The sequence below is a fragment of the Loxodonta africana genome, chromosome 5 (genome assembly GCF_030014295.1).
Source record: "Loxodonta africana isolate mLoxAfr1 chromosome 5, mLoxAfr1.hap2, whole genome shotgun sequence".
NCBI classification, from domain to species: Eukaryota; Metazoa; Chordata; class Mammalia; order Proboscidea; family Elephantidae; genus Loxodonta; species Loxodonta africana.
Genome location: NC_087346.1, coordinates 51,364,806 through 51,392,616, shown reverse-complemented (window position 1 = coordinate 51,392,616; position 27,811 = coordinate 51,364,806). Strand labels below are relative to the sequence as shown.

Here is a 27,811-nt window from a genome sequence, read left to right as displayed (position 1 = left end):
TCAAAATGTCAGGATTGTACGAATACTGAAATAGAAAAACAAAAGATATTGTTTTAACATTTAGCTATTCCACACTCTTCCACCTGAAAGTCCAAGGAACCCCCAACCACTCTATTCCCATCTCTATCCATTCAGGTAAAGGCAAGTGGAAGGGCAGTTCATCTTTTCCTTGTTCCCGTGTTTTCCTCAAACCTTAAACTCAACCATCAGAGTCTGAATATAGTTTCTATTTAGACTTCATTTGATATTAGCATCCTCATGAAATAATTTTTGAGAGTCTGAGTACCTGATATAAGTATGAATATAAGACAACAAAGAGTAGTAACAAAATAAGTTCTTGCTACTTGCCATGTTTTTATTTGCCATGTACTTTGTAATTGCTTTCCATGCATCGTCTCATTTAAACCTCAACCTAGATAACACTATGAGGTAGGTTCTAATATTATTTCCCTTTTAAAAATTAAAAAAAAAGCCAAGACTTAGAGAGAGATGTAGCTTGCTCTAGGTCACACATGTAGTATAGCGTGTTGGGATTCAAACCCAAACACAAAGTTGCACAAATGACAAGATGATAGATGGCTTGCATGAAGGAACTGATAATTTAATAAAGACCATGTTGGAAGTTTAATAGAGATTTAATGCAGAGATGCTTAAAGATTCTTAGAACTAAAACCAAACCAAACCCATTGTCATCGAGTTGTTTCCAACTCACAGCAGCCCTACAGGACAGAGTAGAACTGCCCCATAGGGTTTCCAAGGAGCGAGTGGTGGATTTTAACTGCTGACCTTTTGGTTAGCAGCCATAGCACTTAACCACTATGCCACCAGAGTTTCCAAGGAATCTTAGAAGTAGATAATAAAGTGGAATTCTAAGAGAATTCATTCTTGGGAAAATTAGAAATGTAGCATTCACACTGGAACTAATGCTCTTTCTGGAAAACGTCTTCTGATGGATAAATACTTTTAGAAAAAGATGGTCTACATACCACTTTAAAAATTAAATGTATATGTATATATAGTAAGATAAATATACGCAGATAATCTAGAAAGTGCAGGACAGGGTAAAAAATAAAAACAACCTTTAATTCTATAATCTGTTAATATTTTCCTGAATTTTCATTAACTTTTTTCTAGACATACATACAATTGTTACTGTTCTTGTTGAAAATTTGAGATCATATTGTATATACAAGTTTGTGTTCTCTATTTTATAACCTAAAATTACTTCATGAGAATTCCCAATGTAATGAAAGCGTTTCCTTTAATGGCTTTATTGTTTTCTAGTATATGGTTGGAACTTATTTAACTATTTCATTAATGTTGGACTTTCAGGTTATTTCCAATTTGTGATATTATAGATAATAGGTAAACACACTTAAACATATATGTGAGTTTGCATATCTGATTATTTCTGTAGACTAAATTTCCAGGAATGAAATTACTGGTACAAATTACTTCAGCTGTAAACTTTCACCTAAAGTACAATAAAATTAAAAAAAACAAATTCTGGGACAAATGATTTCAAAATTTTGTTTTTTATATTTCTGATATGAATTACCATTTTCCATAAAGAATGTAACAATGAATACTTCTATAAGCAATGTATGAAAGTGTTCATGTTCCCTTACCCTTGACAATATTGAGCATTACAATTTTTAATTTTGTTTATTTGATAAGCAAGCGTTGGTGCCTAAGAGATACTATTTAAAGTTGGAAACCTCATGAGAAGAAGTGTGAGGGAGCAGAAAAGGCAAGGACTTTGGAACTAGAAGGTGGAAATTGAATACAACTTCCTATTACTAGTTGTGTCTCATGTACATGCAGATGACAAAACTGCTCTTATTAGGTGGTTGTGAAATGTTATAGGAAGAGGAAATGGGATTGGCTTTTTTTCCTCAGCTTTGGAGGAAGTGGAAGAGTCAAACACTTATAATAGCATTTTGTACCCTTTCCCTTTACAATAATATTTGTGTTTGTGAAAAATTCTTTGTAAACTGCAAGAAGAAATGAAAAACTAGCAGTTTTTGTACAGAAAACAACACCAATTCATCTCCACCTCATTCCATAATGAAAGCTTTGGAATGTCCAGAATATAATTTAAATTCACCGCCATTGATTGTCCGCCAGGCAGAGGCTGCAGTGGCTCCCTGTCTAAATTATAACCAGGTGACTCTGATTCTTTTTCCTTGCAAGGATGAGTGTTCTCCTGTAAAGAAGGCTGAGTGGCTCTAATCATTCAGCTTCACTGTAACAAACATAATGTGATTTCAGCAGAACAGGAAATGTGAAGCAACTGTTTCCTAGCTTTTCACAGTAAGATCTTAAATGTTCTACCTGCAAAGGTTGAACTGGTAATGGAAAACCAAGGCATTTATCGTTTTTCTCATCCTTCCATCTTCTCACAGATGCGTCAAATCTTTGAGCAATTTTTTCCCCCTGTCTGGTAGCCAACCCCCTACCATGAAAAAAAAAAAAAAAAGACAAAAAAACCTTAAACTCTACCTCTTTCCGGAGCGAAGAAGATCAAACCCTTCATTTATTTTTTCAAAAGGTAAAACATGAGTTATTATTGAATCCAATGGAAACTTCTTAGCCATGAAATCAGCCACAAGTTTGGGGACAGAATCTTTACCTTTGTAGCCTGGAAAGAAGAAAACATCACTGTGAGATTCAGGCAGGAGGAGGTAGGAGAATTATGAAGGAGACTTTCTAAATAGAATTGAAATGAATGTGTATAAAACATGCTGCGTTCCACAGACTGCTATTTCTATTACTGGGTTAATAAGAGATAATGTGCTTCAATAGCTTTTGTAGTAGTTTGATTTTTTTTTTGTCCACTCTCTTCACCCCCCAGATAAACTATGGGTTATTAGATCTTTCACAGAAAAATTATATGATTGGTTATTATACCCAAAGTCAAAGAACAAATTTAGCCTCTTCTTGGAAACTCTACGGGACAGTTCTACCCTGTCCTATAGCGTCCGTTGCTATGAGTCAGAATCTACTTGAAAGCAATGGGTTTGTTTTACTAGGTATTTTGGAGACCTTGGTGCAAGTAGTTAGCATGTGGTGCAAACAGTTAACATGTCTGGCTGCTAAACAAAGGTCGGCAGTTTGAGTCCACTCAGAGTTGCCATGGAAGAAAGGCCAAGTAATCTGTGTCTGAAGTCAGACTTTGAAAACCTTGTGGAGCACAGTTATGCTCTGACATACATGGGGTCACCATGAGTTGGAATCAACTTAAGGCCAAGTGCTTTGGTTGGTAGTAGGTATTTTAGTGTCACGAAGTCACAGTTATAAAAAGAGGTGGTGCTGAAAAGTCCTTGTAAGTTTATGGGGGCACCAGAAAGACTTTCTGGGAGTATTCTGACTGCATTATTTCCACATCTGGTTGATTTGGAAAGGAGCCCTGATGGCACAATTGTTAAGCTGCTAATCGAAAGATTGGTTTTTGGAACCCGTGCAGTGGCTCTGTGGAAGAAAGACTTGGTTATCTGCTCTCATAGCCTAGAAAACCAATGGCAGCAATTCTACTCCACACATGGGGCTGCTATGAGTTGAAATGCACTCAGTGGCACCTGACAACAACAACAACAGTTGATTTGGAGCGTATAATACAACAGGGATTTTAATTTGTTTTTAACCACATTGCTTTTCAAAATCTGGCCTTGTCATGTGTAAAGGGAACAAATCCCAAAATTATAAAAATTTGATACTCAAGCCTAACTACATAACTACATACCACCAAAAATTGCTCCTTTCCAGGTGCGTCCAGTCAATAGCAACGTAGGGTCTATTCTGAGGTCTTCCGAACTGGGAGGTGCCCCTATAATGACACTTACACCATATGCCTTATGACAGCATGACAGGGCAGACACCTGGAATACAATTAATAATTAAAATTGTTAAAATGGATTGTTTGATAATCTCCACCCATGGTCCACAGTAAGAGTTCATATAATATTGGCTTAGTTTGATTGTGACTGTGTGGAGGAAAGAGACAATATCTTTGCTCCTTCCTTCCTTGTTGTGTCTGTGTTAGTGCTGTGACTTTAGGGAATGCCCAGAAAATATGTTTTGAATGAGAGAATGGATGAATGAATTTGTGTGTACATAATTCTTCCTTAAAAATAATAAAGAGACAAACATCATTACAGACATATAAACTCTGGTTCCTCAAATCATCTCATGACTCCCAGGCAATCTATGAGTTATACAACTAATTTTTCATTTATTTATTAAGCAGATACTTTGAACCCAGTACTTTGAACTAGGTATTTTGATGATGAAGATGATGTAATGTCGATTGCATTGTCGTAAGTTGTCTCTTATCCACTTGATGTTCTCCCTTTTTAATGGATCCTTATTCTACTGTTCATTTCTAACATAGACATGTTTAAATGTTGTTTTTAGTTCCCTATAATGTATATTGTTTTTACTTTAAACTACACCTATTATTCTGGAACCTCAGAAGACCATCTCTTAAAGCTTTTCACCTCTAACCAGGTTTTTCTTGGTAGCAAGAAAACGTATTGGGATCCCCCAGGGATATATAACAATTAGTTCTTTGCTTCTGGAATGTGAAGACATCCTTAGAACACGAGACTATCAGACATTTGGTATCACCAAATAAAGTAACAATTCAGTCCCACATGAGAAAATGGGGGAAAAAAATTAAAAAAAGACACAGTTGTCTATGTCATATTGTCTAAGTCAAGAGTGCGAAGAGGATTATGATCAGGGCTCAGTTCCCTATTGCTAATGCTGCTGGAACTTACTGGAGAATTTTAACAATTGGGACTTGTTGGTCTGAGAACTTCTTCAGAGTTCTAAAGAATTCCGGTCAGGTACTATATAGCTGGAAATGTGGTTCTTTGCTATTGATGTTGTTTGTAATTATTTAAAAGCATTATCATGCACATTTCAAAGACAATGGAAGCACTTCAAGATTGTAAATAATATTTTATAACAATAATGCTGTTTTTATTGTTAAGTGCCATTGAGTTGGTTTCGAATCATAGTGACCCTATGTACGACAGAAAGAAACACTACCTGGTCCTGCCCTATCCTCATGATCATTGTTATGCTTGAGACCATTGTTGCAGCCACTGTGTCAATCCATCTTGTTGAGAGTCTTCCTCTTTTTTGATGACTCTCCACTTTACCAAGCATGATATCCTTCTCCAGGGACTGGTCCATGCTGATAATATGTCCAAAGTATGTGAGACGAAGTCTCATCATACTCGTGTCTAAGAAACATTCTGTCTGTACTTCTTCCAGGACAGACTTGTTTGTTCTTTTGGCAGTCCATGTTATATTCAATATTCTTTGCCAACACAACACATCGAAGGTGTCAATTCTCCCTCAGTCTTCTTTATTCATTTTCCAGCTTGAACATGAATATGAGTTGACTGAAAACACCTTGGGTCAGGTGTACGTTAGACCTCAAAGTGACATCTTTGCTTTTTAGCACTTTAAAGATATCTTTTACAGCAGATTTGCCCAATGCAATGTGTTCTTTGATTTCTTGACTGCTGCTTCCATGGGTGTTGATTGTGGATCCAAGTAAAACGAAATCCTCGACAACTTCAATTTTTTCTCCATTTATAATGATGTTGTTTATTGGTCCTGTTGTTAGGATTTTTGTTTTCTTTATGTTGCGGAGTAATCCATACGGAAGGCTGTGGTCTTTGATCTTCATCAGTAAGTTCTTCAAGTCCTCTTTACTTTCTACAAGAAAGGTTGTGTCATCTGCATATCACAGATGGTTAATGAGTCTTCCTCCAATCTTGATGCCATGTTCTCCTTCATATAGTCCAGCTTCTCTGATTATTTACTCAGCATACGGATTGAATAAATATGGTGAAGGACAGAACCTGATACACACTTTTCATGACTTTAAACCATGCAGCATCCCCTTGTTTCATTTGAATGACTGCCTCTTGATCTATGTACAGGTTCCTCATGAGCACAATTAAGTTTTCTGAAATTCCCATTCTTTGCAATGTTATCCGTAATTTGTTATGACCCACACAGCTGAATGCCTTTTTGTAGTCAATAAAACACAGGTAAACATCTTTCTGATATTTTCTGCTTTCAGCTAGGGTCCATCTGACATCTGTAGTAATATCCCCGGTTCCACATCCTCTTCTGAATTGGGCTTACATTTCTGGCAGTTCCCTGTGGATGTACTGATGCAACCACTTTTGAATGATCTTCGGGAAAATTTTACTTGTGTGTGATATTAATGATATTGTTTGATAATTGCCTCATTCAATTGGATCATCTTTCTTTGGAACAGGCATAACACTAGTTAACATTTATTGAGAGGTTACTACAGCTTGCCAGTGGCTCTCTGCTGAGTATTTTACGTGCATTATCTCATGTAATCCACAAACAATGCTATGAGATATATATACCTTCAAGCGTTTTGGTGGTAAAATCTGTTGATTTTTTAAAGGATTCAGTTTAATACATAGAATTTGCATATCTATTATGTGCCAGGCAGTATGATCTCTGCTGTAAGGAAACATAATGATACATTAAAGCGATCACTTTCTTTACGGCCTATTTTCATTAATAAAATGATGCTTGACCTAAAATTGCTTATCGTATCTTTTGACCAAAGTATGATATGTGAAAAAAATCAGATTCATTAAAACATATAAAAAATTGTTAAACTGTTTTTGTTAAGAATATGTGAAAAATCAAATTTTCCCAATTTAAGAACAGAATTTGTATTATTTGTATCTCCTTGTGTTTGAAGGGGCTTTTTAAATAAAATATATTTATAATGGTTCACTAAAATCTTCTAAAGGGAAAGTATTACTTGAGACAGGTTTATTTAGATGATGGAATGAAAAATTCCTCATAATAACATAGAGAACAATCAAAGAGAGTCACTGGGTGGGTGCAAAAGGTTAAGTACTCAGCTGCTAACAAATAGGTTGACATTCTAGTCCACACAGAGGCACCTCAGAAGAAAGGCTTAGTGATCTATTTCTGAGAAAACCCCTTGGAGAACAGCAAAAACTCTATGGAGCACAGTTCTACTTTGATACATGTGGGGTTACCATGAGTCAGCCGAGTCTACTGAACAGCAACCGGGTTAGGTAACAAACGGGATGAAAAACTGTTACTCATAATTTAAAAAATATTATATGTAATTAATGTTTATGTTCTTTTGCCTAAAAAGAGACTCAAGATGGCAGAAGCACGTATCTCAAGACAAGTCATAGTACATACTATGGTGTCATGCTGACCAACAACTTCAAATGAAAAGTCCACACCACCACCGCTCATTTCCTTCACCACTTCATGGATGGGTTTCTTGAAGTCCTGTGGGCTGATGCACTCAGTAGCCCCCACCTCTTGGGCCTTTGCAAATTTGTATTTGTTGGGATCCACTGCAATGATCCTGGCTGCTCCAGCTGCTTTACAGCCCATGACTACACACAGGCCAACTCCTCCAAGACCAAATACAGCACAGGTAGAGCCCTTGGTGACCTGTGTTTTCAGAAAACAGAAGCGTGGATTAATATTATGATTGTTCAGAACACTCTAAGCTGTATAAAGTGCCAGATTTTGTCCATTATGAAGACCTACTTGGACTCTCATGTCCAACCCGCTGTCAAACCTCTTTTTGCTTCAGTCGCTTCATGTTTAAATTGAACCGGTAAATTAGATCAGTGGTTTTCAAACTTGGCTGTACATTTGGCTCACCTGGGGAGCCTTAAACAATCCCAGTGCTAATAATCTCTAAAATCTATAGGAAAATCCAATACCTTTACAACAAAAAGGCAAATAATTCAATTAAAAAACGGGCGAAGGATATGAATAGACGCTTCATCAAAGGAGATGTTCAGGCAGCTAACAGACACATGAGGAAATGCTTTTGATCACTAGCCATTAGAGAAATGCAATTTGAAACTACAGCGAAATACTATCCACCCACACATTACTGGCATGAACCAAAAAAACAGAAAATAAGAAATGTTGGAGAGGTTGCAGGGAGATTGGAACTCTTATGTACTGCTGGTGGGATTGCAAAATAGTAAAACCAATAGTACAACAAAGAATATGGTGCTTCTTTAAAAAGCTAGAAATAGAAATACCATACCATCCAGCAAACCCACTCCTAGGAATACATCTTAGAGAAATAAGAGCCACCACGCAAATAGACATATGCACACCCTTGTTCATTGGAGCATAACTCACAATAGCAAAAAGATGGAAACAACCTAAGTGGCCATCAACAGATGAATGGATAAACAAACTGTGGTACATACACACAATGGGATGCTACACAATGATAAAGAACAACGATGAATCTGCGGAACATCTCACGACATGGATGGACCTGGAGAGCATTTGCTCAGTGAATAAAGTCAATCACAAAAGGACAATACTGTATGAGACCACTATCATAAAAACTCTGAAAAGTTTGCACACAGAAAGAAACAGTCTTTGGTATTTACAAGAGAGGGGAGGGATGAGGATGGAAAAACACTAACAAGACAATAGATAATAGACAATAGATAAGTGGTAACTTGGGTGACGTGTAAGATCGTACACAATTCTGGGGAAGTCAGCACAACTTGATTAAGTCAAAGTGATAGAAGCTTCACAGACACATCCAAAATCCCTGAGGCACCACGTTATTGGGCTGAGTACTGGAGACCATGGTGTTGGAGGACATCTAGCTCATTTGGCATAACATAGTTTATAAAGAAAATGTTCTATATCTGACTGTGGTGAGTGGCCTCTGCGATCTTAAAAGTCTTTGAGTGGCCATCTAAGATACTCCACTGGTTGCATCCTAGCTGGAGCAAAGGAGAATGAAGAAAACCAAAGATACAAGGGAAAGATAAGTTCAAAGGACTAATGGACCACAACTACCGCAACCTCCACCAGACTGAGCCCAGACAACTAGACGGTGCCGGGCTACCACCACTGACTGCTCTGACAGGGATCACAATAGAGGGTCCCGGGCAGAGCGGAAGAAAAATGTAGAACAAAATTCTAATCACAAAAAAGATCAGACTTACTGGTCCGACAGAGGCTGGAGAAATTCCAACAGTAGGGCTTTGTTCATTCAGTGCTTAAGTTGCTCCTGAGGTTCACCCTTCAGCCGAAGATTAGACAGGTGCATAAAACAAAATAAGACTAAATGGGCACACCAGCACAGGGGCAAGGACTAGAAGGCAGGAGGGGACAGGAAAGCTGGTTAATGGGGAATCCAGGGTTGAGAAGGGAAGAGTGTTGACACATCATGGGATTGGCAACCAATGTCACAAAACAATGTGTGTATTAACGGTTTAATAAGAAGCCAGTTTGCTCTGTAAACCTTCATCTAAAGCACAATAAAATAAAAATTAAAAAAAGAAAAAAATATATAGAACAAAATTCAAATTCACAAAAAAATAGAAGACCAGACTTGCTGGTGATAGAGACTGGAGAAACCCTGAGAGTATGGTTCCAAGACACACTTTTAACTCAGTAGTGAAGTCACTCCGAGGTTCACCCTTCAGCCAAAGATTAGACAGGCCCATAAAACAAAACAAGACTAAAGGGGCACGCTAGCCCAGGGGTAAGGATGAGGAGGCAGGAGGGGACAGGAAAGCTGGTAATAGAGAACCCAAGGTCAGGAGGGGAGAGTATCAACAGGTCATGGGGTTGTTAACCAATGTTATAAAACAATATGTGTACTAACTGTTTAATGAGAAACTAGTTTGTTCTGTAAACCTTCATCTAAAGTTCAATAAATAAATAAATATTAGGGCAATCAATAACACATGAGGAATGTGCTTGGTAGTTCAATAATGTATACAAGCCTAAATGGGCACACCGGCCTAAAAGCAAATATGAGAAGGCAGTAAGGGACATGGAAACTGGATGAATGGAAACAGGGAACCCGGGAAGGAAAAGGGGAGAGTGTTCACACAAGGTTGGCAACCAATGTCACAAAATTTGTGTATTAATTGTTTAATAAGGAACTAATTTTGCTCTGTAAATCTTCATCTAAAGCACAATTTAAAAAAGAAAGAAAACACCATGCCAGGTGGAACCTGTTGTTGTCGTTAGGTGCCATTGAGTCTGCTCCAACTCATAGTGACCCTACGTACAACAGAATGAAACATTGCCCAGTCCTGCACCATCCTCACAATTGTTGCTGTGTTTGAGCCCCTCATTGCAGCCACTGTGTCAATCCATCGTGTTGAATGTCTTCCTCTTTTTCACTGACACTCTACTTTACCAAGGATGATGTCCTTCTCCAGGGACTGATCCCTCCTGATAACGTGTTCAAAGTATGTAAGACATAGTCTCTCCATCCTTGCTTCTAAGGCACATTCTGGTTATACTTCTTCCAAGAGAGATTTGTTCATTCTTTTGGCAGTTCAAGGTATATTCAATATTCTTCTCTAACACCACAAACCAAAGATATCAATTCTTCTTTGCTCTTCCTTATTTATTGTCCAGCTTTCAAATATATATGAGGTGATTGAAAACACCATGGCTTGGGTCAGGTGCAGCTTAGTCTTCAAGGTGACTTACTTGCCTTTCAAGACTTTAAAGAGGTCTTTGCAGCAGATTTGCCCAATGCAATGCATCTTTTGATTTCTTGACTGCTGCTTCTGTGGATATTGATTGTGGATCCAGTAAAATGAAATCCTTGACAACTTCAATCTTTTCTCTGTTTATCATGACGCTTATTGGTCCAATTGTGAGGATTTTTGTTTTATTTACATTGAGGTGCAATCCATACTGAAGGCTGTATTCTTTGGTCTTCATCAGTAAGTGCTTCAAGCACTCTTCATTTTCAGCAAGCAAGATTATGTCATCTGTATATCGTAGGTTGTTAATCAGTCTTCCTCCAATCCTGAAGCCACCTTTTTCTTTATATAGTCCAGCTTCTCAGATTATTTTCTCAGCACATGGTTTGAATAAGTATGGTGAAAGGATACAACCCTGATACACTCCTTTCCTGACTTTAAATCACACTGTATCCCCTTGTTCTATTCAAATGACTGCCTCTTGGTCTATGTATAGGTTCCACATAAGCACAGTTAAGTGTTCTAGAATTCTCATTCTTCACCACGTTACCCATAATTTGTTATGATCCACACAGTCAAATGCCTTTGCGTAGTCAATAAAACACAGGTAAACATCTTTCTGGTATTCTCTGCTTTCAGCCAAGATCTGTCTGACATCAGCAATGATATACATCATTCCACTTCCCATTCTGCATTTGAATTGAATTTCTGGCAGTTCCCTGTCAATGTGCTGCTGCAACTGCTTTTGAATGATCTTCACTAAATTTTTACTTGAGTGTGATATTAATGGTATTGTTCAATAATTCCACATTCTGTTGGATTAGTTTTCTTTGGAATCAGCACAAATATGAATCCCTTCTGATCAGTTGGCCAGGGAGCTTTCTTCCAAATTACTTGGCGTAGAGGACTGAGGACCTCCAGGGCTGCATCTGTTTTTTTGAAACATCTCAATTGATATTTCCTCAATTCCTGGAGCCTTGTTTTTCACCATTCCCTTCGGTGCAGTTTGACTTCTTCCTTCAGTATCATTGGTTCTTGATCATATGATACCTCCTGAAATGGTTGAACATCAACCAGTTCTTATTGGTACAGTGATTCCATGTATTCCTTCCATCTTCTTTTGATGCTTCCTCTGTCATTTAATATTTTCCCTACAGAGCCCTTCAGTATTGCAGCTCAAGGTTTGAATTTTTCTTCAGTTCTTTCAGCTAGAGAAATGCCGAGCGTGTTCTTCCCTTTTGGTTTTCTAACTCTAGGTCTTTGCACATTTCTTTATAATATTTCACTTTGTTTCCTTGTGCTACTCTTTGAAATACTCTGTTCAGCTCTTTTGCTTCATCATTTTCTTTCATTTTAGCTACTCTACATTCAAAAGCAACTTTCAGAGTCTCTTCTGACATCCATTTTGGTCTCTTCTTTCTTTCCCATCTTTTTAATGACCTTTTACTTTCTTCATGTATGATGTCCTTGATGTCATTCCATAACTTGTCTGGTCTTCAGTCTTTAGTGTTCGATGAGTCAAATCTATTCTTTAGGTGGTGTCATGGATTGAATCATGACCCCAAAAAATATCTGTCAACTTGGCTAGGTCATGATTCCCAGTATTGTATGATTACATACTATTTTGTCATCTGATGTGACTTTCCTATGTGTTGTAAATCCTATCACTATGATGTAATAAGATGGATTAGTGGCAGTTATATTGATTAGGTTGGGATATTGATTAGGTCTACACTGTTAGATAGTGTCTTAAGCTAATCTCTTTTGAGATATAAAAAAGAAAGTGAGCAGAGAGACATGGGGACATCATACCACCAAGAAAGCAGTGCCAGGAGCAGGGTGTGTCCTTTGGACCTGAGGTTCCTGTATAAAGAAGCTCCTAGGCCAAGGGAAGATTGATAAGAAGGACCTTCCTCTAGAGCCAACAGAGAAAGGCTCCCCCTGAAGCTGACGCCCTGAATTTGGACTTCCAGCCGACTAGGCTGTGAGAAAATCAATTTATCTTTGTTAAAGCCATCCACTTGTTGTATTTCTGTTACAGTAGCACTAGAACAACCAAGACACGTGGTCTCCAAATTCAGGTGGAATATACTCAGGGTTGTTCTTTGGCTGTAGTGGGCTTGCTCTAATTAGAACAGGGTATACTACTGTTATTTAAAAATGCTTGGAATTAATGATTTAATGTTCAGGAGAAGTTTTCAGAAAGATATTCTAATCTCTGTACTAAGATAACCAACTATGAATGTCATGGATTGAGTTATGTCCCCCCAAAAGTGTGTGTATTCACTTGGTTAGGCGTGATTCCCAGTATTCTGTTGTTGTCCTCCATTCTGTGATTTTAATTTTGTGTTAAAGAGGGTTAAGGTGGGATTGTAACATCCTTACTAGATCACATCCCTGATCTAATATAAAGGAAGTTTCTCTGGGGTGTGGCCTGTACCACCTTTTATCTCTCAAGAGATAAAAGGAAATGGAAAAAAGCAAAGAGTTGGGGACTTCATATCACCAAGAAAACAGTACTGGGAGCAGAGCACATCCTTTGGACCTGAGGTTGAGAGATGCTCCCAGGCCAAGGGAAGAATGATGCATCTCAAGGACCTTCTATAAAGAGCTGACAGAGAAAGAAAGCCTTCCCCTGGAGTGACACCCTGAATTTGGACTTTTAGCCTACTAGACTGTGAGAAAATCAATTTCTTTGTTGAAGCCATCCACTTGAGGTATTTCTGTTATAGCAGGACTAGATGACTAAGACAATGAGTTTTAAAACAAATAGCTTTATGTCTCTGAATCTCATTTTTATATAATTATTAAAGGAAAGAGATAATACACCTCACTTATGACATTGTTTCCAAAGACTAGGTCCTTGTGTGAAACTTGGTATTATTAAAAAATGGAGGATAACCACATCAGATGACCAAATGGAGGATGATTACATCATTAAAGAACTGCCAAATTATTTCATTACATAACTACCAGATCATATCATTACATAACTTCCAGATCACATCGTTACATAACTGCCAAATTGCATAACTGCCAAACCAGTAAGAATCATGGCCCAGACAAGTTGATACATAACCTTAACCATCACAGCCAGCGTTACCCTCGCCTCCCACCTTGGCGTTCGTTACCTTCAGGTGTGCATTGTTAATATCCAAAATAGTAGTTTTTTTAAAAATATTGTTGTAAATGTGAAATACTGGATAATGAGATAGTTGATAAGTGAGGAGTAGGTATACTAGATTTTGGTTTCCAAATCTTTAGGGAAGAGGCATGTAGTATGGTGTGGTGTGCTGTGTGTGTGTTTTCATGGCTGGGAGGAGATGTAGCAGTAACATCCTTGAATAGGATAGAATAAATTCTCCACTGAAGCTTCATTACTTTCCTCCAGGGAGTTCACAGACTGCATGTGTTTGTGGCAGTAGGTTTGGAGGTGTATCAGTTAAGAATTTGGAATTTACTGTCGATCCTAATTCTGTGAGTATGGGATCCATGGACTAGATGTTCTCAAAGGCAAATCCTTCATTTCAATTACCTTTGCCACCTTAGAACCTAGTAGAACCTGCTGTGTCTGATGCATGTATGTGCTCTTTACTTGTAGAATGAAAGATTAAGCTCCCAGCTCTAAAATTAAAAAATTCCAAAATGATCAAATAGAGAAAAATAATTATGGAAAAGGAAATTTTACTTTTTATTAACAAAGTTATTAACAGTTTTTTCATCTATGATAAGCAGGTGAATTTTCTAGGACATGCTCTCAATTTCTTCAGAGACCATTTTTCTGCCCGTAATTGACAGCCCAAATTCTACCAAGTATATCAGTGTTATTATAGGAACAAGCGGAAAAGTATTACTAAAATCTGTGAGGAAAGATCCCTGATTCCTGTGACAAAATGTTTCCCTTCTGGTTCCTGACAGTCTGAACGTAATTAGTTTTATCACCCATTGTTATTCCTACCTTGGCAACATTGACGGCTGACCCATAACCAGTAGAAAATGCACAGCCGATGAGACAGACTTTCTCCAGAGGTGAGGCTGGATCGATCTGGACCACTGAGGTCTCATCTACCACGGAGTACTCAGAGAAGCTGCTGGTATTGAAGAAGTGGTAGACAGGCTTCCCTCTGCAGGTGAACCTAGTGGTACCATCCTGCATGGTCCCCCGAGGCACAATCACACTGCACAGTGTAACAGAGACATAAGGCATGAGCCAGGAGCATAAGGGATGTGCAAACTCACTGGATGTGCAAGAACAGTATCAGAAACCTACTCATTTTTCAAGCAGATGTTGCCTTCTGGGTGATTACAAACGGCACATTTTCCACACTGGGGAAGAAAGAGCAGGATGACTTTATCACCTGGAGGGGAATAAAACAAATTCTTCTTAAATTTCTACCCAAGTATTAATGGAGCAAGTACTTCAAGCTTAGGCATATATATTAGAGGCATGTATCTTTGCCACGGAAACCCTGGTGGCATAGTGGTTAAGTGGTATGGCTGCTAACCAAAAGGTCAGCAGTTCAAATCCACCAGGTGCTCTTTGGAAACTCTATGGGGCAGTTCTACTCTGCCCTATAGAGTCGCTATGAGTCGGAATCAACTCGACTGCAGCAGGTTCTCTTTGCCAAGCCTCCCAAGAGATAGGGTGCAATCACCACTACGCCAGTGGTCATTGCCTGTCAACATTGCTTTTCTTTGGATTTATATGGGCCTGAAGACTCCCAAAGAAGAAATGCAAATGTGGGAAACACCATGGACTTTTAATCAATTCCACTGTATTAATAGTTTTATTTTATTGATTACCAACTATTGCCTAATGTTTTATCCTAACTTTATTGTGTATTAATGTAAATAAATATTTTTAGAGATAAAGCATGAATAAAAACCAAACCAAATGAGCACACTCTGTCATTTAATTCTTAACTAATTAAATCTCAAATGGTCTCACAGTAAGTATAAATATAAATTTTAGTCATAAGTGGGCTGCCATAGTTCCACTAGATGTTTCGGAGATCTGGCATTTTGCAATAGTTTGAGCTACAATAAAATAAAAATAATAATTTTGATAATCATTATCCACAGAATTTCGTGACTTTTCAGAGTCACTATGCTTATCTTTACTCTGAAGTGAATTCTTATTTTATTTACTTTTCTGTTCTTTTTCAAGGAAAACTAAAAACTAAAAAGAATGAGACGAGAATTCAAGGAATTCCTTGGAAAGCCTCATTCCTCAGCAGTGAGGCAGGTACTTTCTTGTAAGACAAGAACTGACTTTCAAATGTTTCTAGCCAATTACTTGCTTTATGAATTGTCTATTTTTCCTCTTGTAGTGGAGGGAGCGAGGGTGAAAAGTAAGATCGTCATTTTATCATCAATATTTTTTTCTTAACTGAAGGAAATACTAAGAGCTGAAACTCAAACCACAGGATTTACTTTTTTCTGTTCACAGGTCAGTTAACTGTTCGGTAAGGGGGGTGGGGGGGCAGGTGAATCTACTAAGTGATTTTTTAGAATTAAACGTAATTTTTTAAAATCACATTTGCAACCTATTTCACAAGATCAAGAAAAAAATGATTAACCATCACATTTAATTGATAAACTTTACGTGAAAATGATAGCATGGACATTTCCTATTGTGTTCAATTTGTGGAGCCCTGGTGGCTCAGTGGTTAAGAGTTCAGCAGCTAACCAAAAAGTCAGCAGTTTGAATTCACCAGCCACTCCTTGAAAATCTTATGGGGCAGCTTTACTCTGTTCCATAGGGTGGCTATGAATTGGAATCAATGCAACGGCAGTACGTTTGGCTTTTATTCACACTTTATCTCTAAAAATATTTATCTACATTAATACACAATAAAGTTAGGATAAAACAAATTAGGCAACAGTTTGTAATCCGATATAGTTTATTATGGTTAAAGGTAATAAAACAGTTTGGTGTAGGATGCCTGGTATTAAAAAAGAAAGAAAGAAACAGTTGCCGTGGTGGTGATTCTGACTCATGGCAACCCCACGCAGAGTTTTCAATGGCTGATTTTTGGAAGTAGATCACCAGGCATTTCTAAGTGGCCTCCAACCTTTTGGTTAGCAGTCAATCACATTAACTGTTCCTCCCAGGATTTTACCCAGGATAGGTCTCTTTCAGTTCCTTTCATATGGTCTGTTTTCTTTGTTCCATGTTCAAGAAGCGAGGCCATATTAGAAGAGGAAATGGATGGGCTCCACTTCCCACCAAAGGAGAGACCATGTTGATACAGCCTTACCCTCACAGCCGCCACCCTGTAAACTCAGCAAATAATAGTTCCTGTATACTGATCTAGAGACTCAGGACACAGACATGTTTTTTCCTAGTCTCATTTGTAGTTCTGTTTTGGGTCCTGACAGAAGGCAGTGCTCAGGAATACTAAAATGGAAGTTGTAAGTTTATGAACTCCATGATGTTAGGCACCGCGTCTCTTTCGATTCTCATGAAATCTCCAGGATCTAACCTGATGCCTGCCATCTAGTCATACCCAATAAATAATTGTTGAAGGGGAGCACACATAAGTGCTTGAAGACATATATGCCTGAACGCATGAAGGAAGCCAGGCAGGGAGAGAGGAAAGTTCTCTGTCCATGCCCCAACTTAGCTTTTTGCTGCTGCTGTGACCTTACACAAAGTCCTTCATCTCTCTTTGCCTTAGTTTCCTCATTCAAGCTGGATGCTCTTGCAGGGCCTGAACTGAGACACATTCCCTGAGTGTGAATCCTGTACCTGGTTTTACTGTAGTCACCTCTTCTCCAATGCTCTCCACGATGCCGGCTGCCTCATGGCCTAAGATCACAGGAAGTGGTAAGGCCAGTTGTCCACTAATCATATGGTCATCTGTGCGACACAATCCTGTGGCCACCATCTACAGAGTAAAGGGAGAATGACTAAATTCGTAAAAGATTACGGCCCTCAGATGGACTTAACGTTCAGAATTCTCGGAAATTGAGTTTCTAAAGAGTTTTGCTAAGTCCCTGCTCTTCCCAAGTACAAAAGATTCAGTTTATGCCTGGGATTATTTCCTTTCTTGCATTAAATGTTCCAGCACATTCTTGAAACATGTAAATTTGAAATATATAAGAATGCATGCTTTTTATAGAAGTAGAAATAGAACATCAGAAGCAAGAAAACAGTCACCTAAATTCTAACTGATTTTAAAATCTTGATATATATTTTCACTTTTTTTTTTCTGTACAAACACACATTCTTTTTTATTTTACTGGGATTATATGGTATTTACTATTTGGTGAATTCTTAAATTTAACAATATATGCCATTTATACCTTTCCTTGACAACAAACGTAAGTTCATTGTCTGGATTAACATTGTAGTCATGGGTCCGTTAACGACGGTCCTGGCAACGTCTGAACACAAGTGTGTCCATGGTCCCAGGAAGTTTTTTTTTTTTTTTTTAGAGGTAAAGAAACTCTCCTTTCTTTCATTATTTCCTCTTGATTGTTTTAAAGACCCCAAACCGCCATAGTGAACAAGCAGCGTGACTACAGTGTGCACCCCAATCCCTGCAGCACCTTGTTTTTCGCCTCCTCCTCCTCCTCCTACCTTCATCCTCCTGCCTTCAGTCACCCACACAGCAGCCCTGAGGTCATTCACTCCTGGTGCAGGGCAGTTCCTGCCTCAGTTCCTGTGCTCCTGCCAGTGGTCCTGGGGGTGGGGGTGGGGTTGGGGGGGCGGTGCCAACAGGGCCAGGGGCACTTGTGAGCTCCCTGCTCTATCTAGTAGTCAGCAGTGAAGGCTGCACACGATCAGGAAGCAGCCACACCAACAGGGCAGCGACAGCCAGGGCTGCCACCACCACCCGCGCCCTCGCGGCCGCACACCTGCTCCCCGGCCGCACACCTGCTCCCCGCTCAGACTCCGTGGCCACCTCTCCGTGCCACATATCCTCGTCCCCCATGCAACCCCTGCCTTGCATCTAGACGTGGGTAAAGTTCCTATCTGGCTTCAGGCGCAGCCCCTCCTAGCCTGAAGCCACACACCCAACAAGGAGGGCCTTCTGTATCCAGTGGATACAGCTCTCCAGATTTGTCAGGTGGGCAGGCGGCAGCTAGAGCTGCCGGACAGGGCTGTTCCTGATCCTGGGAACCCCACAATGTCCAGATGGCAAAATGTCCTATTTCACAGAACGGATAGTGGACATTAAGCAATGTAGGACTGTATTTATATACAAAGTTCCTCTTATTGGCTCTTTGGTTATTTCCATTGTTTATTATTCTCTGAGATTCTTAAAACCAAAATATAGTGGAAGTGAAAAAAATGTTTCACCTTAATTCGAACTTCACTGGCCTTGGGGGGTGCAACCTCCACCTCCTCAATGGAAAAGGGTTTTTTTAGCTCCCATAGCACAGCTGCTTTGCATTTTATTATCTGGAAAATAGAACAGAAAGATGATAACAGTTTCCCCCCACTCTTGAAGTCAGGGATTGTGTCTTTTCATCTCAGTATGTGCTACATGCAGCCCCGTGTATGTACAAACAACTGCTCCATAGAAATGAAAACCTCTGATCTGCAAAGAGAAAAAAAAAATTTTTAATATGTGAACTAGTAACATAAGGAAAGAGAAACAGAATTAACCATAAAAATACGATGAGATAAATTTGAATATTTTCTTTTAGGCCATTCTTACATTACTGTTTTTCTCTAAGGATGTTTATGGCTGATATTTACTAATGCTGTCCTGAAATTGGTTATTGTTTACCTACAAACTCTGGCTTGTACATGAACTTCTAAGTCATCATTATTTTGTTGACAGAAAAAAACTTATGTCTGTTCACATAAAATCTATTGCCCTCTTGCTCAATTCTTTGTTTAAGCCAAAACAATCTGACTTTACCATAAGGGGTACCCACCTGCCTCCCTGTCTAGGACAGATTCTCCTTTTCTCTGTTTGCAGCTCTCCTCTTTCTTTGAGTTTCTCTTCCCACACTTTTGTGTGCGTCCTGTTTGCCCCATACATTTGCAGCCTTGCTTTGTGTTGTCCGATTTATGTGTAGGAACTCCTTCCAGATTAGATTTGAGCCAAAAAGTACAGAGTTTAAGGCTCGAGAGTAAAATGTACAAACACATGCTCATATATGAATATATGTAAAAACTAAAACCAAACCCGTTGCTGTCTAGTCAATTCCGATTCATAGTGACCCTACAGGACAGAGTGGAGCTGCCCCACAGGGTTTCCAAGGAGCAGCTGATGAATTAGAACTGCTGACCTTTTGGTTAGCAGCCAAGCTCTTAATCATTGTGCCACCAGGGGTCCATGAATATATATATGTGTGTGTATATGTGTCTATACACACGCACACATATATATATAAACAAAAGTTTGGAACTCTAGGTGGGACAACTTATCTAGAGATGTTATTAAAAGTTAAGTGCATATTTTCAGCGTTTGAGAGTGTACTTTAAAACCTGTCTTCCTTGCTGCAAATTCCATGGGTCAGGCATCAGGCTGGAGGTTTCTCCTGACTCACATGGCTACAGGGGCTGAAAAACCCAGGATTGGCAGGTAAAACAGTAGACTGCTGATGAATCCCAAGATAGGCAGGCAATACAGCAGGCTGGTGAATCAAGTCCTAAGAACCACAGGTAAGGTGATGAAGAGCCAGATGCAGGATCCAGAGTGCAAAAGCCAGTAAACGTTGCCAGGGTATCCACATATGTTGGATGTAGTTCACACCCCCTTACAATTGATTGACTGATCACATCAGATCATATCATGGAGGTGATTACATTATATCACAAAAAGGAGGATAAGTACATCATTACATATTGCCAAACTACATCATTACATAACTGCCAAACTATTGAGAATCATGACTCAGCCAACCAAGCTGACATACAACCTTAACCATCACAACGATCATGTGGCAGGGAGTTCCTGGGCAGCACAGATGGTTAATATGCTTGGCCACTAACTGATAGGTTGGTAGTTTGAGTCTACCTAGAGGTGCCTAGGAAGGAAAATCTGGCAATCTACTTTTAAAAAATCAGCCATTAAAAATCCTAAGGAGCACAGTTCTACTTGAACACACATGGGGTCACAATGAATTGAAATTGACGCTGTGGCAATTGGTATCAAGTGTCAGACATATTGTCGCCTGTGCTGTGTGATCTTTACACCTTACAAGTATGCTGCCAACTTAGTGTTATTGGGTTATTGACCTTATTTTACAGGTGAAAAGATTGAGGCTTGCATTAACTGAGTAATTTTACCCAAGTCACAAAGTTGGCTGTGTAAAGAATTAAGATCAATCCAGGGTTATTTTTTCACTACACTTTGGTATCCAAATACCTTAACAAAATGTGAATAAAACAATGACAATAACAATAGCAGTGACTGGTATTTACTGAGTTCTCCCTATATATCGGGCACTATTCTAAGTGATTTACAAAATTAATTAAATTCTCACCACTTTACGAGGTAGGTATTATTACTAATACCCATTTAATATTTGAGGAAAATAAAATGCAGAAAGGCTAAACATATCTACAGTGTTTTCACAAAGCTGAAAGTTATTGACAGTGCTTCTCAGGAAGAGGACTGATCGTCTGTTTCAGCATTTATTATTTTCATTAATACGATTAGTTTACTGTTGCTCTATGAACTCTATTATATCTTTTAAGCTGAGTTTTGGCATATTCAATTTTTCCTTTTTCTCACTATTTTATATTTGGAATGTAACTTTCTGTTGTAAGTGCTAATCAACAATGAAGGAAAATAAAGAGTATTGAAATAAGAAAACTGATCACTGGCCACTCATGTGGTTTCCAAAGAATCTTATTGATATAAGCCTGTGGAGTCACAATGTCTTTGTAGAAACCTCAGAATATTTGAACCGAGTTTTCCTATGAAGATATTATACTATGTGATGCACTCCTAACACAACAAATACAATGGAATCAGGTGCACAGGCTTTTGCAATTACATAACAAACATGAATTGATCATATTGAGTGACCGCATGCATTTCTCTGCACCTGTGAACACATTGAGCAAATAAGCATGAATCTGTGGAAGGCCTAGTGCTAAGAAGTGATTAAAATAATATCAGTATTAACTTTCTGTAAAGTTTATGATGACTTTTGTATGGAGAAGATACTGTTCTGTAGAATTGCTATGGGAATTTTTTGAATTATGCAATAATAGACTCCTTATAGTCAGAATTTGCATGTTGACTTATGATGGTTTGCTTAACCTTGATGGTTCTAATGCTTTGAGATAAATATGCCTTTGGTAAGAGATTTTATAGTAAGGTTCAAAGGATCTTTCAGAATCCTTAGAATCAAATTCCTCTCATAAAACTTTTGTCAGACCAAACTTTCCTATGTTCGTAAAAAGAATATGATTTCAAAGAATAACACATTTAAATTATGGTTTTTTTGGTTTTAATATAAATATAATTTCTTGGTTAAGCACAGTTGTAACATTGTATTTACAAACTAGTTATGATTAGCATAGTATAAACTATCACTGTAACTACTGAGGAGCCCTGGTGGTACAGTGGCTGAGAGCTGGGCTGCTAACCAAAAGGTTGGCGTTCACATCCACCAGCTGTTCCTTGAAAGCCCTGTGGAGGAGTTCTCCTCTATCTTACAGGGTGGCTATGAGTGGGAATCAACTTGACAGCAATGAGTTTGATTTGATTTTGGTACCTACTGAGCATTTATTTAATTATTTAGGAAAGAAAGACTTTAATAGACACAGATGTCATGCCCTCGTGTTACAGATATATAGGAACTGCCTATTTCCACTGTAGTTAAATATACATTGCATATGTAGCATACATAGAATATTATATGTCAGTATATTTTGTTTCTAATTTAGATATGAATTTTAAATTATTCATTAAATACTGTATTTTTTATTTACTATAAGATTGTATTTCCAAAAGTAAATTTTTTACTACTTACTTTTCCTGCTGTGCTCATTTTGTTTCTGTCTTCTGTGCAGCTCAGGAAACCAATGAATTCTTGCCGACTTGCCCCTTGCTGGAGTGCACAAGCAGATACAGTGTTTGCCCAAGTAATGCCCTATTCCACACGTGATCTGGATCTTTAAACCACACTCATCAGTTTGTTCTTAGGTCAAATCAAATCAGAAAGTAAAGGGTACTGATCCAGTGTTCAAAACCTGACATTGTTTGCAATATGCCAGTTTCAGATAACATCTTGATTTCATTAGGTTTCATATTTCCGTATATATATTTTGGTAGTAGGTTATTTCCGTGTACGTAAATTTTAATCCCTCTCTGTCTTAGTTGTCTAGTGCTGCTATAACATAAGTGGATGGGTTTAACAAAGAGAAATTAATTTTCTTATGGTCTAGAAGTCCAAATTCAGGGCATCAGCTCCAGGGGAAGGCTTTCTCTCTCTGTCGGCTCTAGAGGAAGGTCTTTGTCCTTCCTCTACGACACCTGGTGGAGGAGCTTCTCATTCACAGGGATCCCAGGTCCAAAGGGCACACTCTGCTCCCAGTGCTGTTTTCTTGGGGGTATGAGGTCCCCAATTTTCTGCTTGCTTCCCTTTTATCACTTGAGAGATGAAAGGTGATACAGGCCACACGTCAGGGAAACTCCCTCTACTTTGGATCAGGGAAGTGGCCTGAGTAAGGGTGGCGTTACAATTCCACCCTAATCCTCTCAACATAAAGTTACAATCACCAAATGGAGGACAACCACATAATACTGGGAATCATGGCCTAACCGAGTTGACACAGATTTTGGGGGGACACAATTCAATCCGTGACACTCTCTTTCTCTTGGATTTCATGTTTCTCTTCCCTCGATCCCACACAAACCATACAGAGTTCTGTTTTCCCAGTGTCTTTGCTAAGCTCCAACTTTCCAATCTATTTGTTAGAGGTAGAAGGAGGAGGAAAGAAGCAGGATAAAGGAGGTAGGGTAGAGAGACTTATGAGCCAGAGAAAGGTGTTGGACCCAGACTTTCCTTATCTTCATAGCAGAGAAGTCAGACACCCAATCAGTCACAGCAAAGGCTCTTGCTGTCCCTGGCCTTGTTGCTCCACTCAATACCAATCACCATCGACTGAGCACCTCCCTGTACCAGGCACTGTGCTCAGTACAGTGGGGGTGGCAACGATGAATAAAAGAAGATCCCTACTTGTACCAACAGGCAGGATGGGGCAGTGGTTATGTCATGGCCTTTGGACTCAGGCAGACTCTATTGATTATTAGCTGTGTTGACTTGAACACATTATTTAACTATGCTTTGCCTTATTTCCTTAGTTGCAAAGTAAAATGAATAACAGTACTACCTCAAAGGGCAGTTTGATGAATAAAGGAGATAGTCCATGTAAACCACTTATTTTGGTGCCTGGATAGGACCAAGTTAGGATAAGACAACCCTCAATAAATATTAGCTACAATTATTGTTCATACAAGGAAGTTCACAAGCTGTGGGGGATAAAGACACACAGGCACCCAAGTCAGCCTATCTGGGTAGTTCCGAATCAGAGGGAGGGCATTCTGATCAAAGGGCTCAGAGGGGGCTTTGTAAAGAGCAGGCTTTTGGTTAGAGACTAAATAATGATCATTTTGGCAAATAGAGAAAAATATTCGTGTGGATAAGTCACAGAGAACAGGAGTTTGAATTTTAATAAATCTCAAGTCTTCTGCTCACACTCAGGGTCCTCTGACCCACAATGCATTCAATTTTATAATTAGGTGCAACATGTCCACATGGATCTGTTAGCATGAAGGGCGTATTTCTCCGGAATTGTCAAGGGGGTAACACTGTTGTCAGTCTCAAGCTTCAATTATGCAGGTATAGAAAGCCACACTTCAGAAAAAAGACTGGGTGCTCTTCTGAAAATTAGTCAATGAAAACTTCATGAATCCCAACAGAATGTTGTCTAACATAGCGCTGGAGGAGTCCCTGGATGGTGCAAACGGTTAATGCTCTTGTTTGCTAAATGAAATGTTGAAGGTTTGAGGCCACCCAGAGGTACCTCGGGAGAAAGGCCTTGTTATCTACTTCTGAAAAATCAGCCACTGAAAACCCTTTGGAACACAGTTCTACTCTGACACATGCAGAGTCGCCATGAGTTGGAGTTGACTCAATGGTAACCGTTTTTTGTTTGTTTGTTTAGAGAGTCACACTAGCAGAGGTAAGAAGGGCTTCCATTTTCTCACTGTGGTCTTATCAGCATGGACTGGGTACCACTTCTAGAGAATGGCACCACTCTACTCTCTGTGCCCGCCCACTCTTACTTCTGGAGAGGGGCACAAAGGAAGGGAATCTGACTATTTGCCAGATGGCCTGGGTGGTATCAAGGAAGCTCTCTAGTCTGAATCAATGTGAAAAACTCATTAGACTGGTATATTTATAGAGTGATGGGGCATGATTGGGTATTGGAAATAATTTGAATTCTTAATAAACTGGTGGCTTATTTATGAGGCATACATTTGCAGGAATCAAATGGCCACAATTTATTGATCACCTACCATGATTGCAGAACTGTACTAGGAGTTTCTCATATATTATCACATGTAATCCTCAGAAACCCTGAAAGGAAGGTACCATTATTATGCCCATTTTATAGATGAGGTAAGAGAAGATCAGAGATTATAGATCCCTTAATATTCTTTCTTAGGGATGTTCGTTTCAATAACAAAAATGTGCTCAGGCTAGTGTTAATAAGAGATTTATGGTATGAATATAACAGGTGACCGTATAAGCTATCAAAGGGCAAGAAGTGGATGGTGACAGGGCCAAAGATGCCTTGAACAACAACTGAAACATCAGGGACTAACCGGCTATCACATCTCTGTCTCTCTGTTTCTCTTTCTCTAGTGTTCATGTACATGCTCACTCTCTTACTCTCTCTTTCTCTGACTAAACCTAGGTCCCAAGTCTTCTATCTTTTGACTAGAATCTATCTGTCACTCAGTTCAAAGTTCACAGGAAGAAGTTAATATTGGATTGAACTATGTCATGTGGCCAGCCATGAAGCAATGAGTTAAAACCAGAGGGTTGAGGTTATTCAGGTGTAGGGAGCCACACCATTTCCAATGCTCTCATGGAGCTGCTAAATAAGTGGTAATGGCAGCATTTCAAGCCACATCTGTCTGATTCGGAAGCTCATACTCTTTCCATTACTGTAGAAAAGACGGGGGCAGAACAGAGTTTGAGTAAGACATTCAGCTGGCTATTTTTTCCACAAAGACAGCCCCTCACATTTTATAGAACCTGAGAAAGAATGCTGTAACTGGCAAGGGCTCAGAAATCACCCAGTCCAAATCACTCATTTTACTGGCCAAAAGACTTGGCAAAGCAGTGTGGTTAGTGTTTACCTAACAGATATTTGGAAGGGAAAAAGATGTAAGCATTCACAAATAGTCTAATATCTTTCAAAAATTGTGGGGTTGAGGCAGAATAAGGAGGGAGCTAATAATAGGGAAAAATTTCATTTGCTCAAAACAAACAAACCCATTGTCACTGAGTTGATTCCAACTAATAGTGACCCTATAGAACAGAGCAGAAATGCCCCATAGGATTTCCAAGGAGTGGCTAATGGTTTGAAGTGCTGACCTTTTGGTTAGCAGTGGAGCTCTTAACCACTACACCACCAGGGCTTCAACATGCTCAGGCTTTATGTTTAATCTCCCCTAATCCAACACTACAAATCAAGTATTAACAGTTTACGTTGATAATGAACCCCAAGCTGATCAGAGAGTCAAAGTTATCTTCTTTTTCTCCAGATTAGAAACTATTTTGGTAACCCATCTCTGACACAGGATGAAAATGTCCTGGGAAATAATTTCAGAGAAGATACAGGCAAAGCCAGCTTTAGAGATGTTTATGGCAGTTTTCTCTGTGAGTGCCAAATTCAAAGAATCTGAATGTTCAGCAAATGTTTTAGTGAGAAATTGTTGATCACTATGATGAAATGCCAGGCAGTGATAATTTTTGAGTTGATAGAGAAGCACAAAAAATACTGTAAAATAATTTTAAAAGTATATAAAATGGCTTAAATTGCACAATTTCGACAGTATAAAATTATGTACCAGGGAAAGGTACAATCTAAAAATTCAAAACAGTTGTTTAAGGGTAAAAAAAAATCTATGGTGATTATCCATAGCATAGTGTTAATTTCATTAATGATTTAATAATAGCTAACTTAATTATTGAGTGCTTATTAAATGCTTTACTTATATCAGAAGCCCTGGGAGCAAAGAGGTTAAGTGTTTGGCTGCTGCTCAGAAACTCAGTGGTTTGAACCCACTAGCTGCGCCTTATAGATAAGGAAACTGAGGATAAGAGAGATTAGGTAAATTGCCTGAGATTACGAGATTCTGGAGCCCTGGTGGCACAGTAGTTAGGAGCTCAGCTGCTAACCAAAAAGATCTGCAGTTTAAATCCACCAGCCGCTCCTTGGAAACCCTACAGAGCAGTTCTCCTCTGTCCTACAGGGTCACTAGAGGTTTTACCCAGAGTTCAAATTCTTAACCAAGGAATAATAATGATAGTAATAACAGCTAACAATTATGTACCATTTTGTAGGTAACAAGCACAGTGCTAAGTGCTTTTCATTTACTATATGATTTACTCCTCAAATCAGCCCCATATATATACATATATATAAACAAAACAAAAACTTTGCCTTTGAGTTGATTCTGACTAATAACAACCCTATGTACAATAGAACGAACCATTGACAGGTCTTGCACCATCCTCACAATTGTGGCTATGTGTGAGCACATCGTTGCAGCTACTCTGTGAATCCATCTGTCAAGGGTCTTTCTCTTTTTCATTGACCCTCTCTACCTTTTCGAGCATGATGTCCTTCTCCAGGGACTGATCCCTCCTGACAACATGTCCAAAGTATGTAAGATGTACTCTTGCCATCCTTGCTTCTAAGCAGCATTCTGGTTGTTCTTCTTCTGAGACAGATTTGTTTGTTTGGCAACCCATGGTATATTCAATATTCTTCGCCAACACAATTCAAAAGCGTCAATTCTTCTTCAGTCTTCCTTATTCATTGTCCAACTTTCACATGCATATGATGTGATTGAAAATACCATGGCTTGGATCAGGCACACCTTAGTCTTCAAAGTGACATCTTTGCTTTTCAACACTTTAAAGAGGCCTTTTCATCCGATTTGCCCAATTCAATGTGTCTTTTGATTTCTTGACTGCTGCTCCCATGGGTGTTGATTGTGGATCCAACTAAAACGAAATGCTTGGCAACTTCAATCTTT

General features: G+C 38.9%; 1 protein-coding gene across 1 annotated transcript; it reads right to left on the bottom strand.

Annotated features, from left to right (window-relative positions):
* Positions 1-22,520, bottom strand: LOC100658488 (alcohol dehydrogenase E chain-like). The gene is made up of 9 exons (XM_010590464.3): positions 22,503-22,520; positions 18,862-18,963; positions 17,305-17,443; positions 14,824-14,911; positions 14,512-14,731; positions 7,246-7,506; positions 3,743-3,878; positions 2,503-2,641; positions 1-25 (listed from the first exon to the last, which is right to left on the bottom strand). The coding sequence occupies exons 1-9, from the start codon at positions 22,518-22,520 to the stop codon at positions 1-3; spliced, it is 1,128 nt and encodes a 375-aa protein (XP_010588766.1).
* Positions 22,521-27,811: the final 5,291 nt, after the last annotated feature.